Source organism: Bombus bifarius, unplaced genomic scaffold (assembly GCF_011952205.1).
Source record: "Bombus bifarius isolate JDL3187 unplaced genomic scaffold, Bbif_JDL3187 scf7180000008045, whole genome shotgun sequence".
NCBI lineage: Eukaryota > Metazoa > Arthropoda > Insecta > Hymenoptera > Apidae > Bombus > Bombus bifarius.
Window position 1 is genome coordinate 498,328 of NW_022884411.1, and position 15,855 is coordinate 514,182.

Here is a 15,855-nt window from a genome sequence, read left to right on the forward strand (position 1 = left end):
GATCTGAATTGAAATTATTTACAAAAACGTCATAACTATATTTTTGGTATGTACTTCCCGTAAAGATATAACAAAATATAAAATAAAACAAGAGAGCATTGGTTTCTTTATTTTCATAACCAATGAACACACGAATTTATGTTACAAATTCATCGCTTGAAACTTACAAGTAATTCTAAATTAGGAGAACACGCTATATACATAATAATACATACATAAATTGAATCGTGGAAGTAATGTAATAAAGTTCGTTAATATTACACACTTTCGTCATTGGTATGGAAAAGATCGAAGTATTTTTTTCATAGACACTTCTTCATCATCACGTTACTTCTCTTTACTTATTTACATACATCGGCGATGCGCCGAATACAATAATATAAATAAAGATAACAAAGCTTCACGTATTTGTATCCTCCTATCTGTACATTGTACATAAATAATACCTGACTTTAAGAAACACACTCGGTTCTAATTGTCGTATTTCAAACTATCGCACGGATACTCCATTAATTGTAATGCCGTTCCTGTTTGAAACTGGTTCTGCTTCATAATGTCCCGATCTACCGTAATGTCTTCTCATATTGGTACCGTACCTTCGATTGAATGAAAACAATTTATCATCTTTTCTTTTTTCTACGAGACAAATTCCTAAAAGAAATACTTGTTTCGACTCACCCGTATGTACTGCCACTTAGACTGTAAGGACTGTCGTAGAGACCGTCCTCTGGAACATTTTCGTACATGGTGTTGGTTGTGCCATCGTTAAGAGTGGCATAAGACATGACAGCGGCATTTTGGTCCTCTTTTCTTTCAGCCGCTTGAACATTTTCCGTGTTCTTTACCGGCGTAGCTTTCCTCCTAAAAAGATACGTCATTTTAGCAAACTTTTTATTTAAAGATTAATCGTCAACGTTCTCGTAAATTCTACGTACAGTCTTAAATAGACGAGTCCAAGAATAATTAATATAAATATTATAACTCCAGCTCCAATACCAACGCTAGTACCCACGCCTTGTGCTTCAGCTACTTCATTTGGCATAACTATCGAATAACGAATATTTATGAGTGAAAATGCATTTCCCTTTTCCTCTTTTCAATATATCTCTGAATGTATTTCTTACATTCGCATTTGGGTTCCTCTCCACTCCATGAACCAGTATCTAAACATTTTCTTAAAAACGGCCCCACTCTTTCGTACTGTGGCAAACAGTGATATTCTGCGGTTCCACCATAAGTAGTACTTCCGTTTACCACTATCACTCTACCATTTTCTATAGGTTCCGGATGTTTGCAATCGACCGCTATAAATACAGATTTGTATTTTAATGTACTAATGTATTCTAGTTGACTAATTTAAAGGTACTTAAAGAAGATTAAAACGATATGTATAATTACAAAAACAGGCTGGCGTGCTTCCACTCCAGGATCCATTCTGCAAGCATATTCTAGTTTCGTTCCCTTCCATGTAGAATCCACGCGGACAACTGTAATGAGCCACTCCACCTACGCTGTGAGTCGAAACTTGCGTGGATAACACTCCCTCTTTTTCGGGGTCTTTGCACCTAATTTCTGTGTGTACAAAGTGCAAATGAATGTGACGTAAAAAATATTTACTGAACATTTCAAAAGATATGTATCACATTCGTTGATACAGTTTACAATAAGAACACTATCAACACTTATAACGTAATCGCACGCATCACATTTTCTACTATACAGAAATTACCTCGTATAAGACTTTTTTAAAACAGCATTTATAATTTGAAATTAAATTCTAATCTAGACGATTACCCTTACAAACTGGGGTGTCGCTGCTCCAGGTGCCATTCTCGAGACACAGTCTCCTAGCAAATCCATCCAATTCAAAGTTACCGTCACACTCGTAAAGAGCAGCAGCTCCATAATAGGTAGCGTTCGACGTTAAAGTATATCTTCCATGTTGAATGTGTTCCGGTTTCCCACAATCGACATCTGAAAGATGTTTTTATTGAAACCGAATATTTCGCAACGGTATAAACGCTACAATTTTTTAAGTTCCTTACAGACACATCGCGGAACCTCGCCGCTCCATTTTCCGTTGTCCTCGCAAGTGGATAGAGGTTCCCCGACCACCTTGTACCCTCTCTCACAACGATATTTTGCAAGTGCACCGATCTTGTAGGAAGTCGCACCGGTATTAGAATTCTCCGGAGTTCCTGTCCGAATTAGAGTTCTACCGTACATTCGATCATTGCCAGTCACAGAAAGAATTCCATGCTCTGCGTAAATCGGCTCCGGGCAGCGAATTTCTGCGAGAAAGAGGAAAGAGACATTATCCTTATTGAAATGTGAAATAAACTTTAAACTGTGTTTAAATAAAACGTGCAAGCACCTTCACACTTTGGAGTCGCGTCGCTCCATTGCCCGTTGTCTAAGCAGTATCTTCTTGACACTCCATTTAGCCTATAGTTTCTCGTGCAACTGTAGGTGATTTCGCTTCCGAGATGAGTCGTCCCATTCACGTATTCTGCAGCACCATTCAAGACAGGCAAAACTTTCCCGCAGTCCACATCTACGAAACAGAAAGTCGAGGAGATTGTCATCAGAGACTTTTATCGTCGCGGAATTAATCCAAAGAAATCGAGATTCCTTTGAAGGGAATTCTTAACAAATTTAACAACGGTGAAACTTACATTCGCAGGTCGGTACTTCTCCCGACCATTCACCGTCTCTGCCACAAGTATGTCTTGTTTCTCCTTGAAGTAAGTATCCTGCTTCGCAATGGTATTCAATACCACTGTGAACATTTAAATCGTATCCGACGACGTAGCTTCCAGCCGGTACTTCAGGTTCTTCGCAGGTGATTACTGTATCAATCGAAATAATCGAGACTCTCAAGTTACCTGTCGTTTTATATCGTTTAATGTCGTATGCGTTTTGAGAAAAGATTTAATTTGTTTACATTCGCACGACGGCGTGTCGTGACTCCATTTCCCTTCTTTGGTGCATTCTTGCTTCGCTTCACCAACCAACCAGTAATCTTCCAGACAAGTATACGCGGCCAAACTCTTAACCGTGGTGGTGCCATTAATTAGGGTCACGGAACCGAACTCAATTTGCGCCGGTGCTCCACAATCGACGAATCTGCATTGAGGCGCTTTACCTAACCATTCACCGCCGACGTCGCACGTGAGAACCTTTCGAAATTGATTATCGATGTTTAATATTCTATTCTCTTCGCAGTGTAATCGCTTAAATAAACAGCTTGCGCAAATCTTTCGCAAATCTTCTAAATAATAGCGTTGTAATCGCGGTGAAAGATATACGTAATAGAATATACGTTCGAAATGGTTGTACGCAGCGAGCATAATAAATGAGAGAAAAGCAAGTAGGACAAATTATGCGCAAAGTTAAAAGTCTAAATTGTATTTAAAGTTGCTTACGTTATCTCCGAATAGAATGAAGCCATTTTGGCAAGAATAAGTGGCTGTCGAGCCTGCTCTCTTTCCGGTAGTTGTCACAACTCCGCCGTTAATTTGAGGTGGTTCCGGACACCAGTCAACTGCAAAATAATAAACGATAATCTAAATTATGTAGATGTGTGGCTACGATTTATCATAATATCACTGTAAAATTGATCTCGCACATAAACACTGAGGTTGATGTCCACTCCATATACCGCCGTCTCCGCATCTACGCCTCGCATCACCGAGCAACGTGTAGTTTTCTTTACATGCGTAATCAGCAAGCGCTCCGTGAGTCGTTCTTTTATTGACCAACGTGATCGCGCCGTTTTCCAGTTCAGGCAGGGGGCCGCAGTCGACAACTATGAAGCATTTAAAAGATGACGTTGAGTATACGCAAGATGGTTACCGATCATCAGCTGCATCATTATTATCCGAGCAATTATGCAACGCGCGTAGCGACACGCGTGCGATTAAACTTACATTTGCACATGGCCGGCTCGCCACTCCAAAATCCATTTGGTTGACATGTTCTACTCTTCGATCCTATTAGCATATATCCATCGGGACAAACGTATTCTATCGTTGATCCTATGGTTCGTTTGGTGCCTATAATTGTCGTGTTTTCGAACTTTTCTGGACTACCGCAAGTAGGTGGCCCTGGATAAATAAATAGAAATATATTTATTTATTTATTTATTTATATATGCATTGCAATTTATAACCGAAATACTTGTACATGGATTACATTCGAATTAATGTTCGACCGAATTAATTGTGTAGTTTTCCATGCTCATGTGTATATGTTTATGTATATCTACGTATCAATTACTACTCACTGCTTTGGCATATCCAATGCAAATAGTCAAGGTTACAGCCAACGTCATTCCACAGCCAGCTACGACCACCGTCCAGCACTACGCAATTTTGCTCGCCGTTATAATTATTTGGTTGATCTTTTCCCCAGGACGGTTTTTGCACAATCTCGCCTAGAAATAGCGGAAATTAACGCGATATATTTTACACGCCTCAAGGAAACTCGCTTCGCCAAACAGATAAATAAGAAGGTCTTTAACCTCATCGTAGGAAGATCGGCATCTAAAGCAAGCCTTTCGTCTGTTCGATCCAGACGCAACAAACAATTAAGAGAGATTATACGTTGGAACAGACGCTCGCGGGTGTAACTTCCGTTGATTTCCTCATAGCCGTAACTTTCACGTTCTATTTATTAGCACGTGTTATTACGCCGATAATCCCTGTCGAGATGATCTTTGATTTCCGTAGAGCACGATAACTCGTCGAGAGACGAATTTCGGATTAACGAATTCAACTCGTCGACGGAACTATAATTATCGTGTAATTGCGAAGCAAATTGATTGGTTCGTGCCGACGAATCTAACCAGGGTTGCTCAACCTCTCCGACCCGGTTCTCATGGTTGTTGCCGATAAATCGTGAGAATGGAAAAATCTGTTTTGGCTGCAGTCGATGAATAAACGAGACTCGGATACAGATCGAACAGACTAAAGAGCAAAATATTCACCGTCAACCCATCGCCATGTTCTCGCCGTTATCAGCGGTTCCTTCTGAGCACCTATCCAAACTAGTTGCGTCTTCAGTTTGTCCTTCCGCCTTTCGAGATTGTTTAGTATATACACCGAGGCTGCGCCCTGTATCGCAAGATATACGAAGATTACAGATACGTAGAGTTCAGGATTGGAACGCATTCAACAACAAGATATCAGAGAGCCCTTGTTATAGAGGCTTGCTATAGAGACCTGGAAACCATGAACGAGATCACCGCCTCTTGTCCGACAATAATTTCTGGCCTCTTGAAAGGAGCCACCCTTTTTCACGATGAACTCGTAACAGGTGGAATTGAAAGCAGCCAGGTCAGCGTCAGCTGGCGTCCCAGTGTAAGCGCATCTGTCAGTTGAGAATTCTACGGAAAAGCAGGTAGAAATTTTGTACAAAAATTTGCCCCGATAGACTGTCGACAGAAATTCCTACTTTTCAGCTTTCGGCTTACCATCAACAGCAAACACTTCCACCTCGCACAAACTCAAGCTTCCCTCGACGCCGACCAGCTGCAGAAACACATATTGGCCGATCAGGGCTCTGGCGCATACGAAAGTCTTCGTGATTCCCTCCTCTGTAAGAATTAAGCGATCGACCAGAAATACGATTACGATCGTATATTTTAATAAGCAAACAACTGTTTACCAATCGTGCCAGGGAACCAGGCGCACAGAGGATTGCGTTGCAGCTCTACGCTGCTATTACCAACGCGTATTTCGATATCCTGAAGCGGTTGATGACCTGTTCACAAGGAGGAATTATTCTCATTTTCGATTCGACGTCTGACGGTCGAATAAAAGCATTTCTCCGAAGAAAGTTCTGCACACGCGTACAACATTATTTGCTCCAGAAGGAAAGTATTAGGTTTCAATGCGAGTTTTTAAATTTCACAAAACGATATCCACTTTATTCCACTTTCTATATATAATGAAGGCAAACATGTGAGAAGTAAGAGGAGACATTTACCGCAGCAACCTCTGGTTGTTACTCTGACCACTTTTACCGAATACGACTTGAGAAGGTCGACCTTCCACCAAGGGCTAGGCTCGCTTTGAGTCTCGGTGCATCTCTTTCCATCGTGTTCCGTACTTGAATCGCCGTCGTTTCCGTGGCTGGCGTCTCCGCCTCGTACGGTGGTCGATTGGTTGGTTGGTTTGCGAAAGGCGACGTTCGTGCCTGCAACAACGCGTATTTCAGCAAACACGACACGGTGACTAACTCGAACAGAGAGCAGCGAATTAAAGAAAAAGGGAAGGGAAAGAGTAAACGAGCGGGTCGAAGCAAACCGTTGCAGAGTAAACTGCTTGGAACCGAACAAAGCCGAGAGACGATGTCACCAACTACAATCGCGTAACAAAACGTCTATTACCGGCAGGATGCGTTTAGTAATAAAGAGAAACGATTATCCGGCGTCGTAGATAGTTTCACCGAGTCGTAGATATTTGAGGTTTAGGAATTTTCCGCATTCTCGATCAAAATAATTTCCACGCGACTCTGTTAACCGGGTGTCGCAGTTTAAGGCAACTGCCACCGAATAAATCGCTGGTTGCGTAACACGTTTCCGCCGATACACGTTTTACCGCGCTGCGCAAACTTTCTTTCCATCGGCGTTTCAAACGGATTTTGCCAGTAAAAGTGAAACGTCGCAGCGAATGAAAAAAGCGAGACCAATATCGGGACCAAGGGTCGACGCATTTTAACGAAGCTGCCTCGTAGCATACGAAAAATCGCTTTCTAACGTACGCTCGTCAGAGTAATACCTCCGTGCTGCATTTTAAGAGGAAAGAGTTGAATTTCGTCGATCACTAAGTGCAATCGTCTCTTTTGCGAAACCGTGCCGATATACATATCGAGGAGAAAGCTGCGTACCATCTTGTTGTCAAGAGAAACGCGTAATCGAACGTGGTACGCTTGGTGAAGAATTTTGGATAAGAAAGATCCCGAACGAAGCTGTATATAAGATTAGCAAACTAACGCTTACCGCAGAATGGTAGATCCCCTTGCCATTTTCCACCAGCGTTGCATGTTAGGCTGCCACTGCTGAGCGAGTAATAGTCGAATGAAGTAAATCAGAATTCTCCGTTTCCTTGTAAACAATGCACGGCAAGAAAAGAAAAGGCCAACACGCGAGCAAATATCGTCAACCATACAAATTATAAGAAAACGGAGAAAGTCCGTAATAAGCGTTGCTATCGGCGGATATCGTACTTACTATACAAACGATCGTTTCACTCGCTCGTAACTCGAACACATTCGTACATATTATGCGAATAAAGTAACGTCCATTCTGGCATTCGTTTCTTCCCAATTTCGTTTTGCCGTGATTCCTTCGCCATGCACTGTTTGCTTTACTTTTCAAACAAATTCTTCTAATTTACTCGAGTACGATGCTCGCTGCTTTAAGGGGGTGTCCTGAATTAGAATGTTCTAAAACAGCGTCTTTTTGGGGTTTTCTTTTAGAAGGGAAAGAAAGAAACGAAGTTATTGAATTTTGAGCTATGGTTTTATATATATTTAACGAATACAAATAAATTTTTTTAAAGTAAAAGAAAGAGTTATAACAGATTTCTAAGCCTATTTCATGGGCTGCAGTTTTCTTGACTGAAACGGAAAACCAAAAAAGGAATTAAATTATTATATATTTTTCTTCTGGGTGAACTAAGCAAAAACAAACAAAGGTTTACTTAAATAATTCTTATAACACCTTAAAGTTTATTTTCTTTTTTTAAGAAACACATTTCTTTTTAAACCCGCCAAAATTTTTAATTTCACATTTTTTTCTGCCGTTGTTTAGTTCACCCAGAAGAAAAATATATAATAATCTAATCCTTTTTTGGTTTTCTGTTTCAGTCAAGAATTACGAGGTGGATCTTTCCCGTCGATTGAAGACTGCAGCCCATGAAATAGGCTTAGAAATTTGTTATAATTCTCTTTTTTACCTTAAAAAAAATTTTGTTGTATTCGTTAAACATATACAAAAACATACCTCAAAATTCAATAACTTCGTTTCTTTCTTTTCCTTCTAAAAAAAATCACAAAAAAACGCTGTTCTAGAACATCGTAATTCGGGACACCCCCTTAACATTTCACGAGATGTGAATACTCGCGAAGCCTCACTTACCCGAACAATTCGTATCCGGCGTCGCAAGTGTACGTTGCCAAAGTGCCTGTTGCTAAGGATTCATCGGACAGTGACACCTTGGCATTCATCGGTACAGCCGGATGTCCGCACTTCAATCCTATATTTAAGAAAATTAGATAGTTCAGCGGTGACGTTTTCAAAGTAAAGTTTTAATAAATTCGTCGATCATTCGAAGGATCAACGTGTTGATGTTAACATCAAATCAAATATTAAATAGAAAGTTGATAGTCTCAACGCTATTATTTACGATAGACGCAAGGTAGCTAATTTCTCAGGAAAATAAGACGATTACTTTTGGTGAAACTGCAATCCTTACCACTTTCGGCTATTAAAGAGAGGAACATTCTGTCGAAGATTATTATCGGAACTTTCATGCTTTTGCCATGAACTTTACGTACGACAGAATTAAAAGAGACGTCGATCATTATCAGGACAGTAGCAATTAAATTTCAGCAACAGGAAATTTCGAATATATGTTGTTCGAATATCTTTGGCTCAAATGCCGCGCGGTAATAGGACAGAGGAATTTCTGATTACGGAATAATTGACACGACTTACTTTCCATTTAATGTGCCGTGATTTTCGTTATGTAAGTATATACCTGTTGTCAATTCGAAAGAACATGTCAAGGACGCATAACGCTCAAGTTTATAAGACCGTCATGTCTCGCTCTTAAAATATGACAAACAATAGCTATGACACAGTGATGCAAAGTGAAACTACGATGAAAATCCCACGCGTATCCCATTATTCGAATTCTATGAGCCGGGAAAAAGATTTTCTATCTTCTGCAAAAGGTTATAAAATTAGTAGGACGAACATAAAATAGACACAGTGCCATAAACTTATGGACGGTTGGAAACGCGAGGTACGAGCGTATGAGAATCGGCAAGACCGTATGCGGCTTGAGGATTCTTGCGATGTAAAACTCAATGGTTGCAAGCTAACGATGGAAATTAACGCACATACATGTACGAACATTCCTCTGAGAATAGAACTTCGATACGTTAACAAAAGCTATCTACGTACGTATCTCTCTGTTCCACGTTCTCTTGAAAAAGCTTAAACCATTAAAAGAGTATTGTAACAAATGTTCGTCGTAGTCTGCGAGTTAATTTATATGTTTTCGTGTCTAGTATCTCTGTGAATTAATTTACATGTTTTCGCGTCTAGTATCGATAGAGGAAGTTAGAACTAACTTCGAACTAGCCGGTTCAACGACAAGACAAGATTCCGGTCATCGAATCACACCCACGATATACATATTGTGTACGAACAGACGCATATTCGTGGTCGATAAGACGTTTGATCGGTGCAACATCGACATAAAAATGCGAAATGTCAGGATGGAAATAAGCAAGGAGAATAACATAAACTGCGCGAACGGTGCTCGTGTATACGAGCGATACAATCGTAAAAGTGATTAAAGAAGCGCAGTCGTGCGACTCATGGAATAAGTTTCCGGTGATATTTCAAGGCTGATCGCGAGAGATGGCCTTAAATCTTCGAATGGAGAATCTTAACGATTCTAATTTACGATCTCCTCGCCTTTGTGCCGTTGATTCTTTTCAATCGAGCGCCTGTGGGAATCCGTTAATTTAAATTTGAATCTTCGTGTGTACTCGATGGCCGGGTGAAAGCCAGCGTTGTCTCCTTTATTCGGTTCGAACTGCCGGGAACTCGGTGTCTCTCGAGAAACACCGAGTTACCGTTTCGTGCGAACGAGTTAATTAAAGCGAGTACAAACGCGTTCGCGCGTGCTACAGTCCACGATTATTTCGATTTGAAACACACTGTGTTGAGTTCGTACTATGTTGAATGTTTTTTTCATTCCTCACTTTCTATCTAATTACAGTCATTTCACCAAGATTTGAACCTAAACTTCTTAATTAGTCACGCAGGAATACTGTATATTAAAAGTCATCGAATGTTTACTCTGAATGGCCGTTATTCCTTTTTAATTAACTTTTGGTATTTCGAATACATCGACTTTTGGTATTTCGAAATTGATCGACGCGCGTACGCGTATTACTCGTTAAAATTCGGATGTTTTTAGGATAGTGTTGAATCCAAATATTTGGGAAAATCGTTAAAAATATGCGCACACCTTCGAAAGCTTCCAGATCTTCTTTTCTAAATGTAACTGCGGGTCGCAGGAATTCTGCGAAAGAGCGACGCTCGGTTCAGACCTCGAAGAAACGAAGAGGTCGAGAATTCCCGGTTAATTGTCTGCGTGCATACGTGTAAACACGTTGCTAGCTTTAGCTTGGTCTTTGGCATTCGTTGATCGCTTCATGGGTCTGGGTCACGCGGTAACAAAACTTTGAAGCCGAAATAACGGTACGACGTGGAGCTACTTCGAATCGAATCGAGACTACTATCGGTGAAGCGTGTCACGATACAGTTCTTGCTTTACCCATTTTTCTTGACTTTTCTTTAAATGGTTTAACTAACCCGCAGAAATATAGCTTGACGCATTTCCCATCCGAGATCACTTTTCCTTCCCTTGCAAATAATGATGATTCTTAACGAATCTATTCTGTTCCAACATTCTATCTCCACTTCTATTGCAGGTGCCAAAATATGAAGATCATACTTTGTTAAATTATTGAAAAATGGATGGCGTTGTACGAGCCTTTTGCTACACTTGTTTCAATGTCCGTAGGCCGTAGAAGAACAAGAGCGCAGCTTTTAACTGCATACTTCAAATGTTCTCGTACAATATTGCACGTAAGCGATTGTCAGGAAATGGGAAAGTAGGCGTGGCTGTTTACGTAGTAGTGTCTCGTAAAAAAGCAAGAGATCGATCGCCGGCTATTGAAAGATGAATTTGCTTCGAATCATTCTTCGAAGTTTCATTTTGCGTAAAATCTCGAGCTGGTGCTAGATAACAAGCGTATCACCGTGAATGTAATCTGTTCGTCTAGAATTGAAATCTGAAATACAAAGAAATCGTTAACGCATGTTTTAATCGATATTGCTGCGTCTCAGGAAGAAAGACAAAAGTACTTGGTCGTAATAACAGATGTTTCCAGTTATCGCGTTTACGTAAACGGCACATACTGAGAGCGAATTTTACAACTGCCTGGAGGGTATCAGTAGGGCATCGGGAAACCGGTTAACATCGTTATTCGGTTCTACGAAGAAAGATCCACTGGGAGGAACAGACGGTGAGCTGACCACCTTGGAATTCATAGCGCTTAAAATCTCTAATTTCCAATCGACCAACAGCATGGTAAAAAAACACGGATTGTTCGTTCTATCAGTTTCTATCGATACAGAACGATAGAAAGTTCTTTTTCGTGAGTTTCCTAATCTACTGTGCATGGTGGCAGAGCACGTGGCGTATGTGTCATCGCGATCGACGGTGACTTGCGACACCTCGCAACGTCAGGAAATGAAAACCTCGCCGCAGACCGTACACTTTCCTATCCTCGTTTCAGCGTTCGCACACTTGCGAATCTGAAATAATTCAAAACATTTAAACGCTTGATACAACACCTCGAAAAACGTTCTACTAATTAATATAAAATCGTGTTTCGTAGACGCTGCCACCATCAAAATATGCAGAGTCCGCGTCGCGCATGTTGATCACCAGACAGAGAAAACAATTCGTTGTCGCGTGAAATTTCACCTGTATTGGTCGTCGAAGCATGGTGCCCCACCCAGAGAGGTGCGTTTATGGTAGCACAAGTTATCACGAGTTTCGCATGCCTTAGTTCAGCTAAATCGTCGACAGCTAAATGTTACGTCGGTCTCAGCTTAGAATCGTGCAAATCCACCACGTTCGACACGCTTCCTCTTTCTCGAGAACGAAAGAAAAGCGATCGCCTAGAATCTCGAGGACGCTTTTACTTCCCCACCTTAGCACGAGCTTCAACGCGCTACATTAGCCACACCGCGGTGCACCGGTTCGCTCCCCTGCAGATCGACCTATTATCCTATACTTTTATCGCTAACGATCTCCACGAGCCTCTCGAATTGGATTGGTCAGAATCGTGCGAACTGGTCTCTCTTAAGTATATTCGCTTTATACAACGTTTTATATTAACTTATACCGATCAATTTGTAGACCATTCTATTTATGAGGTAATCATGGGAAAGGCAGCTTCGTGTAATTTAATACAGTTTTTATAGCTTGTCTCGTTTTAATCGCAGATTTGGAACGCCTAAAGAAAATTCTTAATCGGGACAAATTTTTATCGAGGAAACACTTAGAGCGAAGAAACGAGAAAGTGGAAGAAGTCTGTAAGATTGACAAAGATTACGTCCTTCTTATGCGTTTTTGTTTGCGCAAATGAAAGTTCGCGTGAAAATATTTCTGTTTTAGGTACTTGTCGATGACGAAAAACAGACCGAGCGGCTCAACATTTACGAGGCCTCTGCCGCGTCTAATTCAAGTACAAATTCGAATCGAAAATGTCTTGGGTGCCTCGTGCCGTACGGTAAAATGAAATGACAGAAAGAAGACGGTACGTTAAAAAAAGTTCTCGCTGTTAGCACACGTGTTTCTTGTAGAGCTAATGATATATTACAAGTAGTTCTCGAAAAATTGTCGTGCATAGTGATATTATAGAGCCGTTAATATGCGCACACCAGAGGTGTAATGTTTAGCTACATAGATGTTTCATGTAGGTCAACCAGGAGAATGAGTTACAAAAGGCAAAACTCGCTTCGATTGACTGCCTCCACAACGAGTCTTGTTTCTTACGTTGCGCGACCAGTCTCGTTCACATTAAATTTAATCGAATAGAATAAAAAAATGGATCGCGGAGAACGCGTAATTTTAATACGAAATTGCGTGGAATTGGCATAGGGTTGACCAGACAGGAAAACGAATGCAAATTCGTCCTGTTTCCGACCGGCTTGTTCGATGAATATTTTTAAATGGTCCGCTGATTTTACGAATCGCATCTGCTGTTGGAACGAAGCGTTTCAAGGTGGCACCGTACACTATTTTTATCGTTAACTATCTGTGGGCAAAGTGATGGCCGTAATTAAAAACCTGTATGAAAAATTCGCAAGGTTTCAAGAAAACAAAACACGACGCGGTAGGAACCTGTACGTTTTATACGAGGCGGATACACCGGGTGACCTCGAGACACCAGAAAATCCGCGTGGACGAGAATCGAGTGGGCGGTACCTGTTTTGTACGCTTGTATTCCTTTCTTTAGTGCCAGGGACAAAACTCGAGAACAGATGGAAAATATCATATAGTCGCTGAATTTCAAATTTTGAAACGGCTGATCAGCGCTCCTTTCTTATCGGTTCTTCGTGGTTCAATGAACTTCAAGATACATCGAATCGCACGTCCTACTGCAAAATGTGTTTTTCGGTCAAAAGGAAACGAACGTTCGATTCCAAATGATTAAAATAAAAAATTACTTGAACAACTAACATCGAAGGTTACTTCATGCAGATTAAACAGTCTTTACATTGGCCATTATACATAAATTGTTACTGAAAAGTTATGTTATAATATCGATTAACTTATGTTAAAAATACTTGCCTTCTGCGCCCACAACGAGGATTCCCAAAAGGGATAGGAGAATTTCTCGTCCCATCCTCGATATATCGTTTTCTGCTGTGGATAAAAGCCGGGATCACATCGAAAGTGCACTAACTTTGGTCGCGATCATTCACAAGTACGAGTATACGCTACAAGAGAACACTTTATCGTGCACCACGGAAACTTTCACAAGAAGTTTCTTTGTTCGATGCGTGGCACCGATGAAAACTAGTTTCGATAACAAAATATGCTTGTTCTTTAATTCACAAAAATTAAACAGCAACGCTACTATCGAACTCGCGCCAAAGTATAGTTCAAAGGTGACTCAGAAGATTCTTCCTGTTTTACCGTTCAATAAGCAGGTTTTTAGTCACCGTATGCGATCCGCAGATCAAATAATTGTTCTTCCATGGTTTCGTTAAGTTTGTTTAACTGTTATTCGCACTGCACGGAATTATTCGCCGTATTCCATATTTGGCCATAACTTTATTTTCGGTTCTTCATATTCTCGGTATTAGTGTCATTTCTTCAGTTACCAATACGGGGCGGAAATCGGCGGAAAAACGATTACGTTCGGAGAATACAATTCGAAGATCACACTACGACTTCGGTTCATTCGCGGCAAATTTAGTTCACGTTTAACCGAACACCGTTAAACGCAACTTTTCGACGGCATTTTCGCTGACCGTTTGGTCGAATGACGACCGAGTATGACGATCCGTTCCCTTCACTAGCTGTCCGTCGAGTGCCAGAGGCTTCGAGTCTCTTGTACTCCTTCGACATTATGAAAGTACAGTGTACTGTGCTGCATGTACCGTGCATCCAACTGACTACTGTAAAGGAACCTATGCTCTATGGAACTATGTTCCTCTCAACTTTTCGCTTTACGATCCACACCTTGCATATAGTATAAACCTAAGTGTCATACAGAGTTTGAATTGTTCATCTTACATGGATAATTCTTGTATGTGCACTGTGCACCTTTGATACTTATTCTTCAAGATCGAGAGGAATACCGGCTTGTCTGCGATTGTCAAGTATGTATTTTTATTGGACTATGTACTTGTACATTTATTCATATCTATAACGTTTCCAAGGTGAAGCAGCCAACGCATGATCGAGCAGCTACAACGACTTTTACCTGCGCATGATTATAAAAGTTATGTGTTAGTGGGATAGTTCCGTAAGAGTAACGATTTGATTCAGAAGTAATTGCTTCCGTGTGCGTAGCTGACGCGTGTAGGATCAACATATTGTGATAGTTAACTTCGTCAATATGCGAATCAGATTGTAAAACGACATTTTTTAATATTGCTCGGGTAAAATCGTACTTTACCAAAATTGGCAAGTGTTGCCAGAAATCATCAAACCCTGTCTTAGCTGCCCACGATCTTACGACTCGCTCCTTTCGAGAAACCGCGAACAGAAATTACTAGCGATGAAATGAATCTGAAATTACTGTAAATAATTACTTTTCATCCTCAAATTGTCGAACGATGCTCGACGTATTATTCCTGTTCATTAATTAGAACTACATAATTAAAAAATTCACAAGAATATAGAATATAGTTACCTTCCTGTTAATTCTATTGTCTGAATTATGTTTACATTGACATGTACAAGCATTATATACATATAATGTACCATTCATTCTTTCTTCCCTCGACTTTTCTCTTTTTATCCTTCCTCCCTCCACACAGCAATGCTGTTGCAAACGTAAACGGTGCCATAAACTAAGAAAACGAAAGTAAAATAATATCAATCGGTTATGTCCAATTTTAGAGTAGTCATTTACATATAATGAATGCTTCTTTCAGAAGTAAGATAAATTTACGAGTCCAAAAGCAGGTGCTTTCGGACACGCGTTTAAATGGATTTCATTGTTTCCTAGATTCCAAGTTCTATTATTTATCACCGACGGTAGTTCCCATACATTAAGAAACACCCTAGTGTAAAGATCGGGAGACCGCAAAAGGGTATTCATTCGAACATCAGGGTAGTAGTAAGGAAAAGAGGATCGAAAAACACGGCTATAATATTACACTGTTACACCAACTTTACCGTTAAACCCCTCCCTTCTATCCTTCTTACCACATCACCCTCCCCACCTAAGTCACGATGTCCCTCGCGCGCGATCGCGTTTCCACTCCGATCGGCTTCTCTCCTTGCAACCTTTCTCACC

The 15,855-nt window shown here is 40.6% G+C and overlaps 1 protein-coding gene across 1 annotated transcript; it reads right to left on the reverse strand.

Annotated features, from left to right (window-relative positions):
• Nucleotides 1–83: 83 nt before the first annotated feature.
• On the reverse strand, nucleotides 84–13,945 carry LOC117207683 (sushi, von Willebrand factor type A, EGF and pentraxin domain-containing protein 1). The gene is made up of 22 exons (XM_033448097.1): nucleotides 13,674–13,945; nucleotides 8,144–8,261; nucleotides 7,004–7,062; nucleotides 5,989–6,198; nucleotides 5,668–5,763; nucleotides 5,474–5,596; nucleotides 5,223–5,386; nucleotides 4,988–5,114; nucleotides 4,286–4,435; nucleotides 3,930–4,106; nucleotides 3,629–3,808; nucleotides 3,426–3,544; nucleotides 2,945–3,179; nucleotides 2,676–2,849; nucleotides 2,375–2,554; nucleotides 2,046–2,291; nucleotides 1,795–1,974; nucleotides 1,399–1,572; nucleotides 1,125–1,304; nucleotides 936–1,044; nucleotides 679–861; nucleotides 84–596 (listed from the first exon to the last, which is right to left on the reverse strand). Exons 1-22 carry the CDS (start codon nucleotides 13,726–13,728, stop codon nucleotides 491–493), a joined length of 3,345 nt encoding a protein of 1,114 aa, XP_033303988.1. The 5' UTR covers nucleotides 13,729–13,945; the 3' UTR covers nucleotides 84–490.
• Nucleotides 13,946–15,855: the final 1,910 nt, after the last annotated feature.